Here is a 24380-nt window from a genome sequence, read left to right as displayed (position 1 = left end):
CCGACCTGATCCATTAATAGCTGTTGGCCGGCCCGAGAGATGTATAATATCTAATAAGTGACCACAGATACTTATTATATAGATCCTATAACATGAGGCTTGTAATAGAATCCTTTGAAACCTTTGAATCTCTGTAGACGTGGACTGTATAGAGTGACATCATTTTGAGAATAGCGTCCAACAATTTTTTTTAAAGTAAATCTCCAAACCCCATTTCCAGATGCCAAGTGTGCATTTCTCACCGTTAGATTGATGAATTATGCTTGCGAACATAAAAAGAATGCATCAACACTTATTTATTTCAGCATTATTTTCTTGTCCTCTTGGTATAGAATCCAGACAGCATTCAATACGCAAATGTTGTTCCAGCCAAGCACTGACAATATGAGAGATTGAAGTACATGACTGTACCATCACACCTACAGCCAGGGGGGAAATTATGGATTTTAATAAGCCCCCCCACACACACACACACACTTTAAATCAGCTGTGGAAACACTCAAGCTCTGCTTTCATTCCTGTCAATATGGGAGGATGAAAGATGCTCTTTTTTACATGAACTCCAACAACAGTTTTTCACCATCAGTGACCAAGCCCGACTTCAAATATATCCGATTCCTAACCACCATCTATTGTAATGTAGTATCACTGATTTGGGATTGCGACCTGGTAGCACCGATGACAAGCATTATCAATATCTATGTAGAAAGGCCAATCTTCTTACTGATTATGTCTGTCCTTCCATTCTTTCCAAAAATACTTGAAAAGTTGCTTTATAATAGAATATTTAAGCACATTCAGGAGCACATCCATTAACACCAGTATCATTTCAGAAAAGAAAAATCTCTCTTCTCATGTTAATCCTCCTGTTAATAATAGTGAATGTGCTTTGGCCATATTGTTGTGATTCTTCAAAATTAATTCATCTTATCATAATAGTTCACATATTATCATGGATTTAATGGCTTGACTTACAAATGTCTCACTAATTATATCACTAATCACAAACTATTCATAAATGTAAAAGGATGAATTGGCTGTTTCCAGAGGTGTCCCACAGGGATCCATTCTTCAACCTCTGTTATTTCTCACTTACACTAGTGACTTGGCTCCTGCATCTCCCTCTTTGTTTCCGTTACTTTTTGCTTATTTAGAGACTGGTTTGTTTCTTTCTCTTTGAAATTGCTCCACACTTATTTTCAAAATCAAATGTTTTAATTATTTATTTGTTTATAGTACAAAAACAGACTTATCCCTAATCACAATAAGACCGTGAGTAGGCAAGTCATTCTTCCCCTATTCTTTGTGTTACGTGGTTTGTATTTAGTAGGATAGAGCCACGCGTCCTGGTCATGGTAAATCATCACCGTTTGTTACTTTGCACCTCCCTGATAGATTTGTTTCCCCACCTTAAGGTACAGCTATAACCGAATACAAATACATTATTCAGATATGCACAGATAATGTGCCCTGAACAGATACAATAAACATCAGAATCTTAACATTCACCCCCAGTTTACCACAACAACTCACCGCTTCACAACTCTGTAACATCTAAACACACCTTGTGGAATTCACTCTTTACACTGGTGTCATGATCTCCAATGTCATTCGAGGATGGAAATCCATAATCCCTTTAGAATCCATATAAAAAGTGTAAAGAGTGCATGGTTATGGAATAATAATAATGCTATATGTTGTGGATCATCAGCTGCCTGCAATCTTAATCTTGATTAATAAAAACTATTTTTTGTGTTTTTTTCCTCATTATTTTCCATCATTCTAAAATTGTTCCTAGTTTGAGATAAAGCATGGACTTTTAGTTGTTGTGGCCTGTCCTAACTTGGTTCCCTTCTCTCCCCACTTCTTCATTCCCCCAGGAAACGAACATCCCCAGCCAAGGATGAGCACATGGCGGGGGTCAAGGACTCACTGCTGGCCCACTCCTCAGACCCTGTGGAGATGAGGAGACTCAACTATCAAACACAAGGCATGGACACACACACACACACAACAAATGTATAAAGCACTTATAAGCTGATATGTATTCATACTGAGCCACACATAGAGTTATGCAAATAGACTCTTATTGAGGTCCAAATGATCTCTGTTGTTCCCTGTCAGTGTGCACAGTTTGTTGCTGTAATAATACTCACAGATATCTGCTTAGGCTATCAGCACATACTGTAGTGTACTATGATTTCAGGCCATCATTTGAAACATCCTTCTATACAGCTGTGAAGTGGGGTGAGCTCTAGTTATACAACTTCACATGCCAGGAAACTCTCCAGGTGGAATCGTCATGACAAAAGATAAACAACTGCATTCGGAAAAAAATCTGGTAGTTAAAAAGTCAAAAGTACAAGCCTGTATGCATAAAAAATGCTGGGTGGAAGTTAACCACAACTCCCAAGATGCATTTCAGAAAGGAAGTACAATTCTGTTACGTGTGCGGCTGAAGATTGCTCTTTGAGAAAACACACCTCTGACTGGCTTCTTCTCCATCGCAATTGCAGCCGAGGCTCATGGGTATTGTAGTATTGAAAGTCATCCATCATGCCAAAATGATCGATTCAAAACCTGATTTCTCAAACCCAAAGCTGAAATAACTAAAAGTGGAGGTCGTAGAACAACCTATATTTCCGTTACAATAACCGGTAAAGTCCTACGTTCATACTTTAGTCAGTAAGATGTGTTGAGAGGGTAAAGTAGAAAAAGTTATTTGTAATGGGAATACAAAATTGGTAATAAACACCAGAAGCCCCTCTCACTTTGCAACTCTACTAAAAAGGTGCCATTTTGTGTAATTTGCCCTGTTTGACATATATTGTAATGATGTTACTACAATCTCAAAACGTCCTTCAGGTTTAACAAATTCAACCCAATGCACATTTTCACAGCATGCTCTTTTGAACAGAAATACTGTTTTTGTTCACCAAACACTAACAATTAATTCCACTGTGCACTTTTTCCTAGCTCTTAAGCAACTGTCAATGATCAATCATCAATCAAACTCAACATGTTTCACATTAAAAGCCTTCCAGTGGCTCAAAGGGCAGAATCCCTGCCTGTCCTGGTTGGCTCTTAATTAATGTGAAGTGTCATTGATGGTTTCTTAACAATGAGTGTAACAAATAAGGAAAGACGACGTCAAAGCAGTTGAAATGGACAATGAATGAAAAGAGTTTTTCTGCTATAAGAGTATGACGGGACTGTTTGAATGGGTGCTGTCGAAACATTATATTAGTTTTAACACAGCAATTATTTGAGTCATTCCATCCCCCTCGTGCTGTTTGTCTGGCCTTTATCTGAAACTTAGTCATAATTTGAATTCCAGCTTTCATTAGACAATTTACAATGACCACCAGCTGTTTGAGGTTAATATGTATTTTAATAAGTATTAATAAGTATTTATAACAACTCCAGGAAAAACACGTTGAAACTATTTTTCTCTAAAGTGTAATGAGGAAAAAATGAGCACAACACGCCGTATGAAAGAAAGATACATTTCACTAAATCCATCTTGGTGCTTGGCAACTGTAAAATAATGTTGAAGTCATTAGAGATTTGTAATATTTCTTGAGCCATATTGATTAAAACGACCAAAATTGCCATAAATGAAATACAAAAAAACCAAGTACAAAATAACTCCAATTCTCCTGCCAGTGAACTTGGCTGTCATATTTATATATGAATATTAGTTGAAAAGTAGTGTTGTTGATTCATTTATTTATTCATAGGAGAGAAACCACAATACTGTGCCCGTCATCCAAACTAAAGAACAAAATGTGTAGTTTGTCTTAAGAACAGACCCATGCAGTTGTTTTCTGATCTGACGCCACGATCATCAGGACAACATCATTTCAATCAGTAGAGAAAAGTCGGATAAAGAAAAGATAATTGCTTATTATTAACAGATGATATGTGATGATAAGTCTTGACAGAGTCTTTGTCACTTTGACTCTACAGGGAGATTTGTAATGGAGGGGCGTCTGCCCTGAGCAGCAGCAAGATAAATCCAGACACTGGTGGTGGTTGTGGCTGATGAGGCTCATAGAATGATGAGTTGATGAAGATGATGAATCTGTGAAGACTGGGTTGAGATGGGGAGGTGGAGGGGTGCGTAACAGCAGCATGAACGTACTGAAGGTAGAGAGACGATCATATTTAACAGAGACAGCAGCAAGGTGATAGGGTAACGATGTCATTGTTTCATTGTGCTATTGGATAGAGGAGACCAGCTGATCTAAACAGCTGATATCATGATCAACAGCCCCAAACAATAACAGCAAGGAAATAATGAGTGAGCATCTGTGAGGAGTGATTAGCAGATGTATGAGAAATAAACTCCGGGCTTAGGCATGCGAGAGGATCGTCTTCATGACTGAACTTACTCTAGAGCTTCATCACTGTGCTTTTCAAAACTCTTACAAATTATTGTCAAAAAAGTATAATTTTGTTATGACGTGACAACACTATGGTTAAGGTTAAGGCACAAAAACTACTTGTTTAGGTTTAGGGGAAGATCGTGGTTCAGATTAAAACCAGTGGTTTGTTGAAGTTAGGGAACCTTTGTCGTCATGGATACTGTAATGAACACCATCATGGTCATGCTAAAACAGAACGTTGACTGTTGATTGAAAAAGAACAGCCGCCTCTCGTGTTTTGTTCACCTTCCCTCCTGTTATAATTACGTTTAGTATTACAAACCTCTTTCTTTTTTTTTCTTTGTCTTTAACCGTTTTTCTCTAATTTTACCTCCACTTTGTGTTCTCAAACATTCTTCTGTCAGACTTCTTTTACTCATCGTGACTTTTTCATCTCCACCCTTCTAACTACTTGTCTTATCTCTTTCTCCCACCTGTCTTTCAGTGGGAGGTTTTAAACTCACTTTGTCATTGTGCTCCATCTATGTTTTTTTTGTTTTTCTCAAATCAGATGTTTGGCATTTATCTGTGGTAGCAGTGGGTGGGAATTTGGCAGATGTTGTTTACACCAACAGACATTCATCAAGTCATTTTGCTGCCAACCTTTGTTGTCCCTTCAGTGAGCGCTCACTGGGTGGCCTAGAAGCCTCGAAAACTTCCAGTTTACTCAAACACACAAAAACTGACGGATGATTTCAGCTCTACTTGTGCTACCAATGCAAAAATGTGACCCGTTAAAGATGTTTCACTGTGCTTGAAGAAAATACGTCTCAACATTTATTTTAAAGTTATGGTTGGAACAAAGTAACTACTAAGAAGTTACTTCACTATTTTACTTAATAAGGAATTTATGTTGTGAATTTAATAGCGTACATGCTCCTTGGAAAATCATTTTGATAATATATCAAATATAATATATATATGTGACAATGTTTAGCTAAAAGTAAGATAAAATACATTTTATACAATGGAATTAATATTTGAATAAATATTTTTCAAACAATTGATTTAATTCCGTGTGAATTACTAGAAACATAATGCACGTTTAAGTCTAAATGCAAGGTGTTGTTTACCCAAAACTCTTGAAAGCATAAAGGTTGACACAAAGTGTCTGCTGTTAGTGAGGTGTGCATCAAGTTAACCTCCTGCTTTGTGTTTTAGAGGCTGACATGTTAATTCAGCCCTGCTGTTTAGTAAAGACCCCCGTGGTCTAGTCTAGAATCTTACTTTGTCATTTGGAAAGTATTTTACTCATCATTTCTTGTAATGGACTATTTTTATAATGTGGTATGGCTATGAATCCTTTACACTACTGTTTTTACGGAATTATCAGGACTGAAGGCAACCGTGACGGCTCGGATAATTCCATCTAATCACGGCACGAGGCATAAGGCTGCTCCTCTGTTTTTCTTTCTGTTTATTATGAGATGCATCAAATATGTTAGCCTCAACGTCAAAGGTACAAACTACGTGTTAACGTGTGAGAAATTGGTTTGAAGTGATCTTTGCCAGGTACAGGCAATCCTTATATACCACATACTTGCTTTTAAGTATAGGGAAAGACAAGGAAGGGCGTTTTGTATTAATATCAGGCTGCCTCATTGGGGATAATATTGTAATAGAATGTGTTTACGCAACTACAATGTTTGCACAATTATTCCTTCCAAGGCTACTGGCTAATATTCCATTATTTTCTTCTTTTTTAACTGTGTTTGAACCCAACGCTCTCCCACAGAGAGAGTCCTCCTAAAAATTGAGGAAAAGAAGTAAGAGATAGGCAGGCAGCTAACAGAGATAGAGGTTTTGGAGGCCAATAACACAGGGAAAATCCTGATGGGTTCGGCCCAGCAAAAATCATTGGGCCACTGACAGATATGTTCCGGCATTCTTAATACTGGTCAGTTGGCCCAATCTCTCAATTTGGCCAACATATCCCTTATCCTGAAGAAATGCAAACCACCAAAGAACCAGAGCAGGGCTCATACTGCCCTATTAGACTGATTGGAGTTGATGGTAAAAGATCCTCCAATCTGGAAGTACCTTAGAAAGTATTTTCCTGAGTATTATCAATTTGGACCAGACCAGATTGACAATCCGGAATTAGCTCTTGACATCCAGTATCAGACGACATCTGAACGTGCTTCCCTTACTAAACTATTTAGCTGATTTCGACAATGTTAGATTTCAGAAAGAGACTTCCCTGAACAAACAACTAATAAGAAAATAGAAACATTTTTATTTCTCTGTACGGTTCTTTCCATAATGTTGTCAGACACTTTTAATAACAGTCTTTGCCTGTTTGTAGCAAAACCAAGCCCTGTTAGTGGACGTGCATTGATGGTGACGAGTTGCCCCGAACGATTACATTGCAGCCCGTTTAGTGGCTGCTGTCTGCAGTGTTCACCTTCAATACTGGACCAATCTCAAAAATGGTTGTCCTCATTAGTCACTCAGATACAAAAACATGAGAAAATAGGGTTGAAAAATACCAAAACTTGAAATACTTATTGAGCAATTTTTGGGGGTATTTGCAAATACCTAACATGATGTCCTTTTTTGGGACAGAGTGCGGGTGAATTTCGCTGAACAGAAAAGTAATGTGACGAAGCCTATACAGTAGGTGTTGGACTGACCAATTGACCATTCACAAATTACCAACATGGCCACCTCTAGAGTCCCGTGCTGACATGGCTAAAAACTGAAGTCACTTTATCTGTCCTAGGATGCAATGCATGTTAGAAATATTTTACAGATTCATAAAGCTGCTGAACAGTGCAGAGGGTAGTACAGACACACAGCTCCCTTCTCAGTGCTCCCTGTGTTCTTTTCTTTTCTCTGTCTTCTCCTAACCCTGTTCTGACCCCTGTTCTGTTTGTTTTGCCTGGTCTTTCCCCCTGCAGGTTCCAGTGCCCTCAGTTGCCCGAACACTCCAAGTTAGTTTTCATCCCTCTTGTTTTTTACTAATGCTTCCTCCCATTCCTGCCATTTGAACCAGAGCCCTTTTATTTAACTCTATCACCTTCTCTTATGGTCTGCCCATGTCAGCCATTCACACCAAATGGTTGTCATTAAAACTGAGATTTGAAATGAAATACAGTAGAATGACATAAAAGATATTGAAACAAATGTCAGCGTAAGATGCTGTGGGTACTCTTACACTCCAACCACCCTTCCTACTTCCTACTCACCTATTGCATTATGGGGTTTCTTTAACCAGTCAGCATGCTCGTTGACGCTCACATCACCAGTGTGGTTATGGTATGCTGTTGAAGAGCTTCACAGTCATACATCATCCTTCTGCTCACTACGCAGCACCCTCACTGTCACCCCACATTACCGTGACCAGTTAGCTCCGAGCATTCAACATGCATCCGCACTCTAGTTACATTGTCCAGTTCATGTGTGTGTGTGTGTGTGTGTGTGTGTGTGTGTGTGTGTGTGTGTGTGTAAGATGCACTATACTTACCACTTCACTTCTCACTGCAGGGATGAGGGAACATCCTCCCATCGCTATCTGTGACCTGGCAGACTACATAGAGAGGCTCAAGGCCAATGATGGTCTGCACTTCTCTCAGGAGTACGAGGTAACGTCCTGCTCTTATACAATACATGGCTTTCAGGTGAAGCAACACACTCTTTTCAACCATAGTCAGTCTTTTGTTTCTTGGTAACAATTTTTTAGCTAGTTTTATGAAGAAAGTTATAGAAAAGATAGGAAATTACTAATTCCTGTGGTGTTTATGTTTGAGAACTGAAATACATGGTAAATGGACTCGTACTTCTATAGCGCCTTTGTAGTCTTCCGACCACTCAAAGCGCTTTTACACTACATGTCATTTACCCATTCAGACTCATGGGCTAACATGCACGGTGCCACCTACCAATCAGGACCATAGACTGTATATAAGAAGTTGATGTAGTCATTGTGACGTCACCTATCTGTTTGTGGACTGATGTTTTGAAGGCCCAATTTCGACGATTTTTGCCCATTGCCATTTTAGATTACAAGCGTTGCCGTCTTGGCTTTTTGCAACTAGTGACCATACATGGACTGTGGAGGAGTAACGTAGAGATGCCGTATAGAGCTCTGGTAGTGACCTGTCAATCACTGTGTAGCCCCGCCCTAAAGCATACCCTGCTTTATGGTCTATTTGACTCTAAAATGGACCATCATTTACTAAATGAACATCATGCTGTACTTAGAAAGACTTGAAACTAGAGATTGAGACCATAAACTCATGTTCACAATATTTACTGAGGTAATAAATCAAGAGAGAAGTAGAGTCATTTTCTTATAGACTTCTATACAACCAGAGGAGTCGCCCCCTGCTGGTCAGTATAAAGAATTTTATATTTTATTTTATAAGTTTTAAATACAAGTTACTCTTGTGAATGAGATATCTCAGGAACGCCTTGATGGGATTTCTTCAAAGTTGGCACAAATGTCCACTTGTATATTCATGGATGAACTGATAAGAATGGTGGTCGAAGGTCGCTGTGACCTCATAAAACATGTTTTTGGCCATAACTCAAGAATTCATATGCTAAATATGACTATTTCAAGCAAAGGTCTAATAGTATGTGTAACATGTCCTTGTTACCATGGGGATTCATAGAGGCACAATGATGCCAGCACAGTCAGAGAGCGGTTCTTAATGTCTTTATTTATTCACCGCTCACGCTGGTCTCGGCCGGGCGCTCTGCTGCCGTGGGTTCCAGCGCCCAGCTGTGAGCGATCCTGCCCGTCGGTCTCTCGCTCCCAGCGTCGCTCTGCCCGCCTGTGTGTGTGTGTCCCGCGCCTCCGTCCCTACTGATGGATTTAACGGGGAAAGATACAATTAGTAATTGCCTACAGCTGAGGCGGATTACTCCTCTTACCGGCACCGTTCCCTGAACCACTCCGTCCCCACACTCAGTCCCTTTTGCAGCTGAGCCAAACCACGCCCACGCCACCACAGTATAAAATTACTTTTTGGAAAGACATGGATATGAAGTGCAATTTGACTGATTGGCGGAGGTATACAACCACAAGGCAGTAATTCTAGCTTATTATTAACAAACTACCAAGTTTCGTTTGTTAAACAATTACTAGTTCTGTCAGTGTCAACTAGTGAACACTTGAAAGTTTTAAAGAAGACAAACTTAAGAAGTTGAGTTGAGTCAACAACAGATTCAGTCATATTGTATTTAGACATTATTTTTTTACTTTCACATTTTCCAAGCTGTGATTCATTACAAAGTCAGAAGGTTCTGTTAACCGGTTTGTAGTAGTGACGTGTGTAATTAAATTAATTTAAGTTCATAAAGTCAGGTCTTTTAATTTCAAATGATGAGTTTAAAGTTAAAAGTTTTATTTATTTTAGAAACACTATCAGCATATACTCCCCAGCATGCTTTGCATTGAGTAAAGAAATCCTAAATGTTTCTAATTTGGGTAAAGTTACGTAATGGAGACTATAGTGCATCTTTTTACATGTGCCTCAGAAGAGTCTTCTATCTGATCAAAGCTAAAACATGCAATCCACAGATATGTGTCCACTATGCAGTCACTCCACCATACTCTACATAAGCATAAAATATATAATACTCATTTGGGATCGAATTAGACTCTTTAGCAAATAAACTTAGACAAACTTTAAATTTCAGATAGATTCAATGTAGATTTTATTTACTTTACTAAGAGTAAACTTTACAGGAGTGAAAACTCAAAATTTGACAAACTCAAAGACAAAAATAAATTATATTTTGTCAAAATGTGTTGCTTTGAAAAAGACTGCTTTCAACTTTGTCACAGTTACAGCAGAAATGTAAAATATAATTTTTAAACCAGCTGTCTAATATTTTGAAGTAGTTTGAAAAGACAGAAGATTTTGTCTTAATTTGGCTGTTATGTCTGCTTGAGCTTCGAGGCTACAAAGTAAACCGCTACAGAGAGCATGTGTTACACCAGGCTTTTGCCAGGCAGGGAGTATCTGAGTATCTAATAAAAATACTCAATCGAGGCGCATCATGGGAAATGTAAGACCCAGCATTTTTGGAATTTGATCAATGTTGGGGACAAAATATCAGCCTCTGCTGCTTCGATTTTGGCCTCTCTTGCAAGACCACAACTTTATGAAAATACCAATTATTATACGGTGCAATAAGATGTCAATGTCAAACACCCAGTTTTCTCTTTTCTTAAAAGCCAATATTTACATGCTCTTGATTTATTAAAGCTGATCATAGTGTAAACTTTGTTGTGAAGAAAAGAAAAAGAAAGACAATAAAGAAAACATTTATTTATTCTTGTCAGGGTAAAATGCCTCTGAAATGGCAACTCAGGGACTGGAAAAGGGTCCACTGAGCCAGAAATATGAGCAAGTTACAGTTACGAGCAACTCCTTATGCCAAGGTGACACAGGTTCATCTGAGTGTTTTGAAACTGTGGTAAAAACAATATAGTATGCAGTCCATTTTCATTCTGTTGACCTACAGGCTTCTTTTTTGTGTAACTTAGTGATGTTGGAAATTGCTTTTTGTTTCAGTCAGGCCAGAGATGAATATATATTTTCCCATGGCCATCAAGAAAATCTCTATTTTCTCCCTAAAATACTGAACACAGTACATTTTCCAGGCCAATTTTTACCATGATGTGTTTCTACTCATGTATTGAGCTGGCTTACCATTGCAGAGTTAAAGTTCAGCATTGTTAAAAAAAAAAAAAGGAGAAGAAAAAAAAAAGGATGCTGCTAAGTGTGCATAAATATGTGCCTCCTTTCCAAGAATAATATCCCACTGCCTTTACCTACTGTAAAAGCCAGTGAGGGATTATGGCTTGTTGATGTCCTACAAAAGAAGGTAATTTGCATTTAAAGTGGTGAATTTCCAAACGGATAAACCAGGACAGATGGGTGCACTGTTTATGCACCCCAGAAGGAAGGGGGTATATAAATTATGAAACAGCAGCTGAATCAACTTTTGTACCTTTTCAACTTTTTTCTTATCCGATGTGGTGACATGGATGGAACTTTGCGGAGACAGCTTAGAATATTTTGGTGAGCTGAGCAAAATGTGTCAAATTCAGATGCAACAGATGAAATGTTTGGATTGGATGATATTGAGCCAAATCCTCAATGATAAGCATGCGTACTTGTATTTACTAGTCTAATGATAGAAATGATTACTTGATCATTAATAAAAACTGTTATTTTGAAATCCAAAAATATGACATATGGCCCATGGCGGTCCCATTAAAATCACAAACCGTATCAGTGAGAAGGCTCAATCCTGTCTCTCAAGCACACACACTCACAGATCCCATTGACTTACATTCATTTCCTCAGGATTCACCCTAACTTTAACCGCTACTTGCCTAATCCTTACCCAACCCTTAAATCAAGTCTTCACCCTAAAATGTAATAAGTTATGTCATAGGGACTTGCATTTTGGCCCCAAAAGGAAGCAGTCCCCACACTGTGGCTGCGTAAACAGATTTATGTCCCCACAACATGAGTAATACACACACACACACACACACATATTGTATGTCCTTCTGCATCCTGTTGCATTGGAACTACCAGCCATTAGTCTATAGTAAGAGCAGCAGGGCTTGAAATGAAAAGCTGATAATGGCTGTGTTTAAAATGAGATCTGCCAGAGGATCTCACAGCTTGTTACATCTGATGAATGAGCCAGTCTGTTTGGGGACTACTGGAGACCACTTCATATACTGCACATGGACTCTGAAACATTTCTTCTCTTCATCACATAATAATGATTACCTCTATGTCTTAGCCGTATCAAATGAGTGAAAGCTGGTTTGCGCTAGTAAAACTTAGTTTTGGCCATTTACTGAGCCTCAGGGCTTCTTGTCACAGCTCTTTTGAAGTATCTGTTTTGTATCTGCATTTGCAAGACTCTGCTGTGAGTTGGCTGGAGCTTTGTGTTGTTTAACAGTGCTAAATTTCGAAATTCAGAGCATATTTATGATTGAAGTATTGCCCCCAAAAGGCTCTCAACATGGCGACAGCTGAGCTGGTGGCTGAAAGCGAACGGTGCTAACAGCAAAAACAGTGCAAACAACAGCGACAGTGTTGACAGAGCTAACAGTGTTTACCTGAGGGGGAACCGGTGGGTGGGTGACAAGTTTGTTAGGAATGGCATTATCAGCGGTAACCGTCTCAAGAGAGCTGTGCAGAGAGGTGGTGATTAGCTAGCTAGCTATACTACGAGAGCGGTCTTTTGTGAGACTGGCTGGCTAGTTAGCTAGCAACCCCAGCAGCCGCTAGCTTACTGTTGTGCCGGTTTGTGGAGCTTCTCAACATAGAAAACATTTTCTATGTTGATTGCCATCAATTAGTAAAAATATAGTAAAACTGCCAATATTTGAAATCTGCACAGTTGATTTCTTGGCTCAAAAATGATCAGAAATGAAACTAATAATGAATTACAAAAAAATGTAAATAATGAATGCTGAAAAAAAAGACCAGGTTTGGTCACTTTGTCTCTGCTTTCGTACTCTGCCCTCAGATATCATAGGTGCTCTTTCTTATTTTAGAGGGGTGGAAAAATTGTGCATTTTGTTGTTTAATGTGGAGGACTTGTTGGGTTTTTACTGTACAGCAAGCAATAATCATAAACACGCATATTGTCAGTACATTCGTATTTCTTTGTTTATGGTACAGGAAACAACATGTAGAAATGTATATCAGTGTACATTTAGATGCAAACATTTGAAGTTACAGAAAGGATCAGAAAAAACAATCTGATTTAAGCCAATAATGACTCCTGTAAAGTGTATTAAAGTGATTGATTAATATCCTTAACTCAGTGAACGAGGCAGCAGGAGGTGAGAGCGAACCCGTCTCTGCCAGACACCAATCCACATGCTTCACGCCTAGCTCTTCCTCCGTGTTCACCAGCTTTGTTTGTTGTCGGTGGAGCTGCAGCTCCGTGAGTGTGATTGCGCTGACACACTCGGTAAGCGATCTACGCGTCGGCGGAGCACATTAGCAGTAATGTGAGTGGTTTGTCAGTGCAGCGCGCTGGAAGCCTTACCTAACAGGCTGTTAAATAAGATGTGCATTCAACCTCTTTCTCCATTGTCATTATTATCAGTTGTAGACTGGGGGGGGGGGGGGGGGGGGGGTCCAGCCAGTCAGGAGAAAAAGCAGCAGGATATTAGAGTCCTCGTCACGGCTTCATTTCGCCCGTGCATGTGGGTGTGTGTTTGTTTTCCAGATGATACAAGATAAGTAGAAGCGTGAAAGGTCAATCATGAATAACAATCTTCAGCATGTCATTATTCAGCTAAACCTGCGGCGGCATTCACAGCCTGCAATCGATAGAGACCAATCATCGGGCAACACAGCGAAAACTTGTCTGCACTCTACCATCACTGCAACACAGGCATGGGTTTTCCATCTCGAATACAGCACGGATTTAAGAGTACAAATAAATAAGTAGAAAATACTATTTAGACAAGCATCTTTCACTATCTACTAATTTTATTGCAAGACAAAAAACAGAACACTAACAGGTGCACGACTAAGACAAGAACAGTGAATACAGGCCAGTTAACCAAATAAGAGAACAAGGTGAAGTTAGTTAAGTGTGTTTTGTTGATTTGATGTTCAACAGAGTTATTGTTTGATTTTATAGTTGTTGATAGGAAATTTTAACTTTTGCACTGTCCCATCTATGTTTTCCAGAGCCGGCAACCTCCAGTGTCTTAAAACTTGCATTGAGGGCATTGACTCCTCTGGTTGCAAAAAGAAGTCTGGTTGTATAGAAGTCTATGAGAAAATGACTCTTCTCTCTCTTCTCTCTTGATTTATTCTCTCAGTAAACATTGTAAACATGAGTTTGTGGTCTCAATCTCTAGTTTCAAGTCTTCTTCAATACAGCATGATGTTCATTTAGTAAATGATGGTCCATTTAGAGTCAAACAGACCATAAAGCAGAGTATGCTTTAGGGCAGGCTTACTGTGATTGACAGGTCACTGCCGCCTACCAGAGCCGTATACGACGTCTCTTGGTCACTCCTCCGCATTCCAAATACCGTCGGATTCATCGGATGCGAAAAAAACAACATTGTGACTGGCGATATTATAACGAGGATATTAGTATGGAATATGTGTTCTAGACGTGTTATAACCTTTTCAGTCTATGGGCAAATATTGAAGGGTCAGTGTGTAGCATTTTGCAGGATCCATTAGCAGAAATAGAATATAATCCTCATAACTATGTTTTCATTAGTGTGTAATCACCTGAAACTAAGAATGTTAGTGTTTTTCTGAGCTTACAATGAGCCCTTCATACCTACATAGTGAGAGGATCCTCTTCACGGAGTCCACCGTGTTGCACCGCCACATTTCTACAGTAGCCCAGAATGGACAAACCAGACACTTCCGAGAACCTTTCCCCTTTATACGTTACCTGAAGGCCACATACACTGCGGCAGTGGTGGGCCGTGCATTTCATACCTGGGCCTTCACTGCTGAAATACCACCTTATAACCACATGATGGCGCCACAGCTAGGGTTATTATTCATTTCTTGGGCTGTAACTATATAACGTTACGTATTCATATTAAACCGTTCGGTACGAGGCTTACAAACCGAACAATACATTTGAATAATACTAGTGCATTTGGAAAATGCAGAAGCTTAAATTGTAGGAAATATAATGTTTTCTGCGCTCACTAGGAGACAGCGGGCTGTGTGACCTCTGAACCGGAACAAAAAGAACCACAACAAAAAACCAGCTGATGCTCCGCAAGTGATCCGGGAGGCTAGGCTAACTAGCTTAACGGAAAAACAACAGCAGTAACATGCATTCTGCTACACACTCAAGAGCCATTCAGATATTAGATGTAAAACAACCAGTTACTTACCAAATGCTGATCACATCCTCTTTTCTTTGTTGACAAAGATTAATCCCACGGTTAAATCCCAACTCACAAATCCGTTTCTCCTCCTTCAGCCATTGAGTGTTAAAAAACAAAGCTAGGTAAAAATATAAAGAATCTACACCAACCAAAATGCAAAAAATATCATAATTTCATCCATATCTTTCAATTTGAACTCTCACTACTCGACTAAGCCTCTGCTGTTAAGTTTCGTTTCACAATAGTCACGTGCTCGCCCACTGACCAATCACAGCACAGAATCTCACTGCAGTGCTGCTGCTAATGCTGACGTAGCTGTAGGCCTGCAGGCCGCTCTGGCGCGTCTAAGAATCTCAAACTAAAGATCTGATTGGTTGAACACTATGCCAATCAACAATATCGTCCCCATTCACTTAAGCTGCACATGGAGGCACTGGTGAGTCTGCAGGCCTGGGGCCTCTCTTCTTACCTAGAGACACAGAGGTGAAATCTGATTGGATAAAAGCTCTACTTAAAACAAGCTGCACTGAAGCAGAGCAGCTGAGGAACACAGTAGCTATGCAATGAGAACATCATATTTTTAGAAATTATGATACATATAGTGTATTTAAGAAAAATTTAAAATTATAAAATAGCTCTAACTTTGTGATTCTGTTTAGGCCAGCAGAGAAGGCTTTGCAGGCCCTGACGGCCCGCTACTGCACTGCGGTAAAGTGATCCAAAGTGTAAAACCGTGGTACCACCAGCCACCATGTGACTTCTCCTTCAGTAGTGTTATTATGGTAATGAGGGCCTCTGAGCGAGGCCAACGGTTTTGCACTCTGCGGCTCACGTTACCGCAGTCTTAGAAAACGAGGAGGGACAGAGAGGTACTCAGTTGGTTACAATTTGCAGCCTCACATGATCCTACACACTGTGCCTTTAAGTCATTTCATATTACTCAGTAAAAATCAGCATCTGTTCTAACCTTGTGTTTCTTTGTGTGGAAACCCACAATCACATCTCTGTCTGTTGTTAAAGAGATTCAAATCAAAGTAGTACGAAGAATTGAAGCAACGAAACAATCTGTAGAATATTCATCAAATGGCCGATGTATGTAACTCGCCAGAGGAACGCAATGACTACATTGTCCTGTCCATAAAATATACAGCTTTCCATATATTTCAACTTAGAGTCTATGGCCATGTTGGCGGCACTGTGGTTGCAAAAAATGTGGATGAGAATGCCATTTTCAAGTATTCAAGCATTAACAATCATAAAATCACAAGTATTGGTTAAAGTGGAATTTTGACCTGACTGGTGGTGCTAGAAGAACAGTCAGACGCCCACAGACATGCCCCAGACATGCCCACATGTGGATCGAAACATGCTCAACGCTCTCTGCCTCTCCACAGCTGTGCTTTCCACGAGGTTGCTGGTCCGTGTTTTCATGCAGCGACCCAATCTCAACTGAGTTATCACTGTTTTTATCTGCTGTCACTTTTGGCTGTGTTGAGAAATAAAAATCTGCCACAAGTCCTTATCTGTTCCCTCTTGATATAATGCTAGTGGTCCTGCATCACTCAACCTAATGTATGCCATGGTCCTCCAAAACCTTTCTGCATTGCTTTGCCTTCATCACTGGATCTGTTCTTTGTTATAATCAGGCACTGAGCTGCTAGGGAGGAAGGCTGGAAGGGATTTAGGAGTGTCCAAACAGTCCAGTGTGTATCCAGGGGGCTTAAAGATCATCCAGGGCTTTTCACATTATAGAGCCGCAGGCCGGGGGAGGGATGACAAATTAATTTCTGCCACATTTATTGGTCCGAACTATTCTCTCCAAGCTCTGACTGGCTTTAAAAAGCAGCAAAGAATATAGGCAGTATTGTAATGAATAGTTACCTGCTCTCTCTCCCTCCCTTCCACCTCTCTCTCTCCATCCCTCCTTCCTCTGTGTGTGAAGTCTGTTGATCCAGGACAGCAGTTCACCTGGGAGCACTCCAACCTGGAGGTCAACAAGCCAAAGAACCGCTATGCAAATGTCATTGCCTACGACCACTCCAGGGTCATCCTCACACCTGTGGACGGTGAGAGACACTTATTCAGACATGAGAGAGGGAGGCGACTTTGCAGGCCCTTATTTCAAACAGGCTTATTTAAGAGTTAACCCTTTATTTTTTATTTCCCCTTGTAAGTGTACTTCATCACATTTTAGTGAGAAATGCAGTTGTTTCGTTATTGGCTCCCCTCTTAATTTGCTCGCTCCGACTTGTTCCTCACGGCAGGAGTTCCAGGCAGCGACTACGTCAACGCCAACTACATTGATGGCTATAGGAAGCAGAATGCCTACATCGCCACACAGGGGCCTCTGCCGGAGACGCTGAGCGACTTCTGGAGGATGGTGTGGGAGCAGAGGACCTGCACCATCATTATGATGACCCGCCTAGAGGAGAAGTCACGGGTAACCTTTACTCTATGCATTGAAACACTATGTACACAACCAAGAAAGTATATCATTACCTTCAGCTACTCTTGCTATAACTCATAAAAATGTTTTTCCCTTGGTGCAGAAGAGCTTGGCTCTTCAACAGCGTCATGCTGCTGGTGCACATGAGGGAAGAGGCATTCACAGCCAGCCACGTGGCAGATGAGCGCTAGCAGGGCAGGGACAGTTTTCATGAGTAATGATTTCAGCCCTCTTTCACATTGTAAATAACTCCACAACCAAGGGGCAGAACTGAGTGCCCCGGCCGTGTGCCGTTATTATTTGTGACAGAGACCGTCAGCCCTCTGCTGGAGCCAATAACACCCATCTGCGGTTCAACCGAAGGTGCAGCAAATATTAGGTGTTCTGACCTGTTGCCGAGGTAATGGATGCAGCCGATAACCAAACTGTTTCTGCTGGTGTGAGGGACTCATGCATTATAGTTTGCATGTCCCAGAAGCAATGCAGCTACTGTATGTTGAAAACCCAAGAGATTACTGACTTACAATTTTGAAGCAAGTCTACATTTTCAACAATTCAAAGAAGTGTGCAAGTACACCCCACGACACAAATATGATGCACGGAAAAACAAACAACAACATTGCGACAATGTTTTGTTATTAATCATTCCAGAAAGTGGCTCAATGATATTAATTTTTGAGTCCTTGCGAAATAGCTGACGAAACGAATCTATATTGAATATAATATTGAAGCTAATGTGGAAGTGCCTTAAACTAGCATTCTTTCTAATGGCCATCAGGGGGCAAAGAATGTCAGATTTCTACAACGGCAAGACAGTTAGCAGTGTTGACTGGCTCGACTTGACAACACCAGACTTGGATTCCTAGGTGTGCAAAGGGGGGCAACTGCTTGTGGGCCCCAGACCCTCATGGCAACAAACCACATTCTACAGTTATTAAAACCATATTGCAGTGAAAAAAATACATTCAATCTCCACTAAAACTTAACATAACTACCACCTAAAAGCAGCCAATCTTATGTTGTCCTACCCACCTGGAAAACCTGCACCTAAAATGAAAGTGAGCTTGCCAGAAGCAGGCTGAAATGTAAAAAATAGGAAATTGAAAAATCAATCTTGTCCTAAAACTGCAGTGATAACTGGTGTCAGGAGGAGCAGTAAATCGTCCGGTCCGTCAAGGTTTCTACAGGCGGACAGGCATTTCCGACAGCAAAGTAACTCGGCTTGCTGAAGCCTCGTATTAGCTTTGGCCGGACATTTGAATGACATAGACTGTGGAATTATGGCCCCTATTTCTTACTGTGTTGTCACACTATGAAGGTGTTCCCTCATAGTATGGAGATGAGGAATGTTTACAGCAATCAATCAACTCTTTTAACATACACATGGCCAGTGGTGTGGTTGTGTCTTGGTCAGGCGGACTGGCTTTCATGTTAAGACAGCTTGAAGTCTCAGCATCTGTTGAGGTAACAGTGGTCTGTGTGGCATTGATAAACACCAGTAGGGTAAAGTACTTACTTAAGCTGTGTACTTATGTGCAAATGTGAGGTACTCGCACTCAGAGTCCGCCCTGATCAATCCGCTGCCCTAAGACAGGACTTTAGCTGGCCCCGGGGGCATCGCAGCCAATTCCGCCACCAATCATTGTCTTCATACACTCACACAGAAACGTAAAACCTCCTCGTTAAAAGAAGAGGTTATTCCCAAAACAACTGAATAGTCATTCCCTCATGAATTTAAGGTGGGAGTTAACTCTAGCTATTTATTAAATTAGCGAACCTTACTATTGTCCAAATGATGCTCGTGGCACTCTGCTTTAATGGTATCTACAATGCAATACATAAACTATTCATGAATCACATTACCTGTCGTTCCTTCCACCTCTTTCTTTCTTCCCTGTGGCCCAAGAGGACTTTTGTCTTTGTGACATGATATAGTATATTTGAGGCTACTAATGTCAATCGTGTCAATGTCACACACTTACTCATGAAAATGATATGAGTTAAAAAATAGCATAAGTTAGACATTTGGAGAAAAAAAATCTCCTTAACTGGGGCACCCCTGTGATCAATGCGGAAACCTGCGATGCTGAGAAATGAAGCCAAATGCAAGTGCCAAAACCTACAGTTCATCAAATGGCTCCAAAGTCAAGTCAATCCTCGTAGACCTCCATGTTAAAAATGCCCAACTTTACAGCAGATAGAAACATATTTACAGCCTGGTATAAAAAACCATTGTATTATATCACTCAACATCCATCCATCCATCCATTTTCCTCCGCTTATCCGGGGTCGGGTCGCGGTGGCAGCAGGCCAAGCAGGCTGACCCAGACTTCCCTCTCGCCCGCAACATTTTCCAGCTCATACTGGGGGATCCCGAGGCGTTCCCAGGCCAGCTGGGAGATATAATCCCTCCAGCGTGTTCTGGGTCTTCCCCGGGGTCTCCTCCCAGTTGGACGTGCCCGGAAAACCTCCAGTGGGAGGCGTCCAGGAGGCATCCTAATTAGATGCCCGAACCACCTCAGCTGACTCCTTTCGATGCGAAGGAGTAGCGGCTCGACTCCAAGTTCCCTCCTGATGTCCGAGCTCCTTACCCTATCTCTAAGGCTGAGCCCGGCCACCCTACGGAGGAAACTCATTTCGGCCGCGACCTTGTCCTTTCGGTCACGACCCAGAGTTCGTGACCATAGGTGAGGGTAGGAACGTAGACCGACCAGTAAATTGAGAGCTTTGCCTTCCGGCTCAGCTCTCTCTTCACCAAGACGGTCCGGTGCAGCGCCTGCTTTACTGTTGCAGCCGCACCGATCCGCCTGTCGATCTCCCGCTCCATCTTACCCTCACTCGTGAACAAGACCCCGAGATACTTAAACTCCTTCACTTGAGGTAGGCACTCCGTCCCCACCTGGAGGGAGCAATCCACCGGTTTCCGGCAGAGCACCATGGCCTCGGATTTGGAGGTGCTAACTCTCATCCCCGCCGCTTCACACTCAGCTGCAAACCGCCCCAATGAATGCTGGAGGTCAAGATCCGAGGAGGCCAACAGGACCACATCGTCTGCATATAGCAGAGAGGTGATCCCGAGACCCCCGAACCTGACGTTCTCCACCGCCCGGCTGCGCCTAGAAATCCTGTCCATGAAAGTCACGAACAGGACCGGTGACAAAGGGCAGCCCTGGCGGAGGCCAACACCCACCGGGAACGTGTCTGACTTATTGCCGAGAATGCGGACACAGCTCCTACTGCAGTCGTACAGAGACCGGATCGCCCGTTGTAACGGGTCCGGCACCCCATACTCCCGCAGCACCCCCCACAAGAACCCCCGAGGGACCCGGTCGAAAGCCTTTTCCAAGTCCACAAAACACATGTAGACTGGTTGGGCAAACTCCCAGAACCCCTCCAGTAGTCTTGCGAGGGTGAAGAGCTGGTCCACTGTTCCACGGCCGGGACGGAATCCGCACTGCTCCTCTTGAATCCGAGGTTCGACAAACGGTCGGAGCCTCCTTTACTTCATCACTATCACTCAACAGTTTAAATTAAATTGAGGCTTAAAGTTAAGCATAATTAAGTGCTTCTCTGTCCATTTCTAGGGAGACGGGTTGCTTCATCACTGCCCACTTTGAGCTTCACATGGGCTCTTCAGAAACCTATGGGTGACATCACAGAGACTACATCTACAGTCTATGATGGTGCCCCGCGCATTCGGAGCTACAACCCGTTCATCCGATTTGCATCACTTTCTAACACACTGGGTTGTCCAGCGCGTTGAACTATGACGCTCCACCACGGTCGCAGTAAACACATGATTAAACTCCTGCTTAGGCAAAAAAAACATGTAGTTATTTTTCAGAAAATATTGTGTTTTAGTTTCAAAATCCATTTCTAAAGTGAACTGAAACTAAACGTTGTGACCACATGTTGTTGGTTTCACATGGGACACAGACAGGGGTCTCCTGGGTGATAGACCCGTGTTTGTTTGAACCATCCACCTCTCCTATCCTGTCCATCCATGTTTTTACTACATCATAAGACTCCTGGAGCATTTCCTCTGTGTCTCACAATGAGGTGGATGGGTTTACATTGTAGTTACGTGAAAGCCAGGTATGTCACATACAGATGCTTAAGGGTGTCTTGTGCGTTGGTATCAGATACAGAGGGGCGTGACAAAGCGTCGGTATTTGACACCCTGGGAATAGAACAGGCTGGCCTATACTGACTATGCCTAGAGCCATCTCTACCCCCACAGATCAACACATACCCACATGGTTTACAGGAGTGCCAGTGTAGAGTCTTAAACTAACGTGTAATGTATAACGTATAATAAAGTAAAGTTACGTCGTTACGTCCACCTCATCATCACATTCTTGTAGCGTCCCTTCCACAAAGGGTGCAGGTTGTAGAACAACAGCAAAAGACTAGACATTAGTTCCTCAAACAGCGCTTCTCTTCAGGCTAGGTGCTGTTTTATAGATAAACCATGTTTCCCAGCAGTAGGTGCTGCCTTAAACACTGAAGGGGTTTCATGTGCACAACTTGGATTGTTAGTAGTGGAGAGGATGTGAACCTTAACGTCACTGGGGTGAAAGTCACACACTTTGTACGCCAGGTTTTGCAGCGCTGCAACATCACATTAGGAATGATCACACAACGGACAGGCATTATTCACGGGACTACAAGAGGTAGCTGGTCAAGAACATGTAACCGTAGGCCGCCGTCGTTCCAACAAATGACTGACGCTGTTGTTGCTCTAATGAGGGCCGTCTCTCAGATCTCTAGTCATCTTTTTGCCTGTAACACTTAATGAGCCATGTGTGATCTGTCCAGGTGGTGAACTGGTATTTCACACCACTTTGCCCAAAGGACGTTGTGCTTAGCCACAGGTCTTGCCAAACAACCTCCACCCCCTACATCGACACCCGCACCCAGGTCTGTGATGCGCAACCTCCCCTGTCTGTCAGGCCAGTTTCCTGCAGCCTGCCCTCAAGTCATCACTTTTGTCCACATGTACAGTCAGGGCCATAAGTATTTGGACTGTGACACAATTTTTCTAATTTTGCCTCTTTATACGACTCAATGGATTTGAAAGGAAGCAGTCAATATGTGGTTGAAGTGGAGACTTTCAGCTTTAATTCAATGGATAAAACAAAAATATTACATGAACCGTTATGGAATTATGGCCATTTTCTTTACACAGCCCCCCACATTTTCACACTTATGGCCCTGACTGTATGTTGCTTCACCCCCTGTCATCCATCCATCGCACAGCCAACAGTGGAATAACAACAGCAACACCAACAGGGCACAGACTGGTTGTACCAATTTGTTCTATGACTCAGTCTTTTTAATAATCTGAACATTTGAACTCTGCATCACTTCACGCTCCGAAAGTGCATGTGTAACTTTTGCTTAGTGTATTGCTTTTACTCGCCCTGTTCAAGGGAAGGGAGTCCAAAAGAGCTCATTAGGAAACCAGTGGGTGCTATATTAGTGCTAATTTAAACTCATTTTGTCTGTGCAGCAGCAGCGGGCAGCTGTTTTCAAAGAACAGGCTCTTAAACCCCACTGTACACTACCCGCAGCAAACACTCTCTATCCATCAGCTCAGCCTGACTACTTACTTAAAGTGGAACTCCACAGAATTTACACTTTGAAATCTGTTTCTATTTGTTGTGGAGAAATGGTAAAAGGTTGGTGAATGGACTTGCATTTATATAGTGCCTTTTTAGTATTACTACACTACATTTCAACGTTCACACACACATTGAACTGCCGATTCTTCCAATTAGCGGACAACCCCCTGTACCTCTGAGCCATACCTGCAAATAAAAGCTATAAAGCATTCATTATCTCCAGGGAGCTGTGTGATGTCTGGTAAATGTCCTTAAGTGATGTCACTTGAGTCATCATCGGTTTGGTCTGTTCATATTGTCTGCTTTATGTTTAAAGACCTACTGCTTATAATGTAACAGCAGTTCCAACTGCCAGTAGTCAACAGCGCACAAGAAAAAACAACTTACTCTTAAGCTTACCAAGTGCTATTAACCTTTTTGTCACGTTGCTGCCATCTGCTAGACTGGACCAGTGGAACCGTCTTCACAGGAAGTTAGGTTTAGGCAAAAAACACTTAGTTAGGTTTAGGTAGCTGGTTTATATTGCATAGGGGAAGCAGCAGAAAATGAAAGCCCGCCATCTTTCCACGGACCGTTGTTCTCCTCTGTTGTCCTCCATAGCGCTATGCTAGTAGCGGCATGGATTCTGCTCAACACTTCCACACTTTGAAATGCGATTTCAGCTTCCAGAGCATCTGTAGAAATTAGAATTAGAATCGCATTTCAAACCACCTCCACATGCGGTTTGGATCGATTTGCAAAAATAGCATTTCATGAGGTTTTTTTTTGTGCAGACTTGCTCAAATCAATCTCGATACAATTTAGATATGCCAATAAAAGAAACGTATTTGAGGTGGAAGTCTGAACACGGCCAAAATGTCAACTTGACTTTTCGTTTCTCAAGGGACAAAAACAGCGTGGGTGGAAATCTTGTGTTTGTTTGACCCATGCACCAACACCCACACCCAGCCTCAGTGGACTATCGCGCATTTTATACTACCGCAGGTGCTCTGCGCGTCTGATAATGACGCATG

General features: G+C 41.7%; 1 protein-coding gene across 1 annotated transcript in view; it reads left to right on the top strand.

Moving 5' to 3' along the window:
* The window catches only part of ptprfa (protein tyrosine phosphatase receptor type Fa), a gene marked incomplete at its 5' end in the record, with an annotated part of 228342 nt that overhangs the window by 183826 nt on the left and 20136 nt on the right, over positions 1-24380 (top strand). Inside the window, 4 exons of the mRNA XM_079158514.1 lie at positions 1881-1990; positions 7914-8011; positions 17240-17363; positions 17562-17737. Coding sequence (XP_079014640.1) covers positions 1881-1990; positions 7914-8011; positions 17240-17363; positions 17562-17737 — 508 coding nt within the window. The remainder of the gene's footprint in view (positions 1-1880; positions 1991-7913; positions 8012-17239; positions 17364-17561; positions 17738-24380) is intronic.

The sequence above is a fragment of the Pholis gunnellus genome (genome assembly GCF_910591455.1).
Source record: "Pholis gunnellus genome assembly, chromosome: 4".
In the NCBI taxonomy this organism is placed as follows: domain Eukaryota; kingdom Metazoa; phylum Chordata; class Actinopteri; order Perciformes; family Pholidae; genus Pholis; species Pholis gunnellus.
This window is presented reverse-complemented; position numbering and strand designations above follow the sequence as displayed.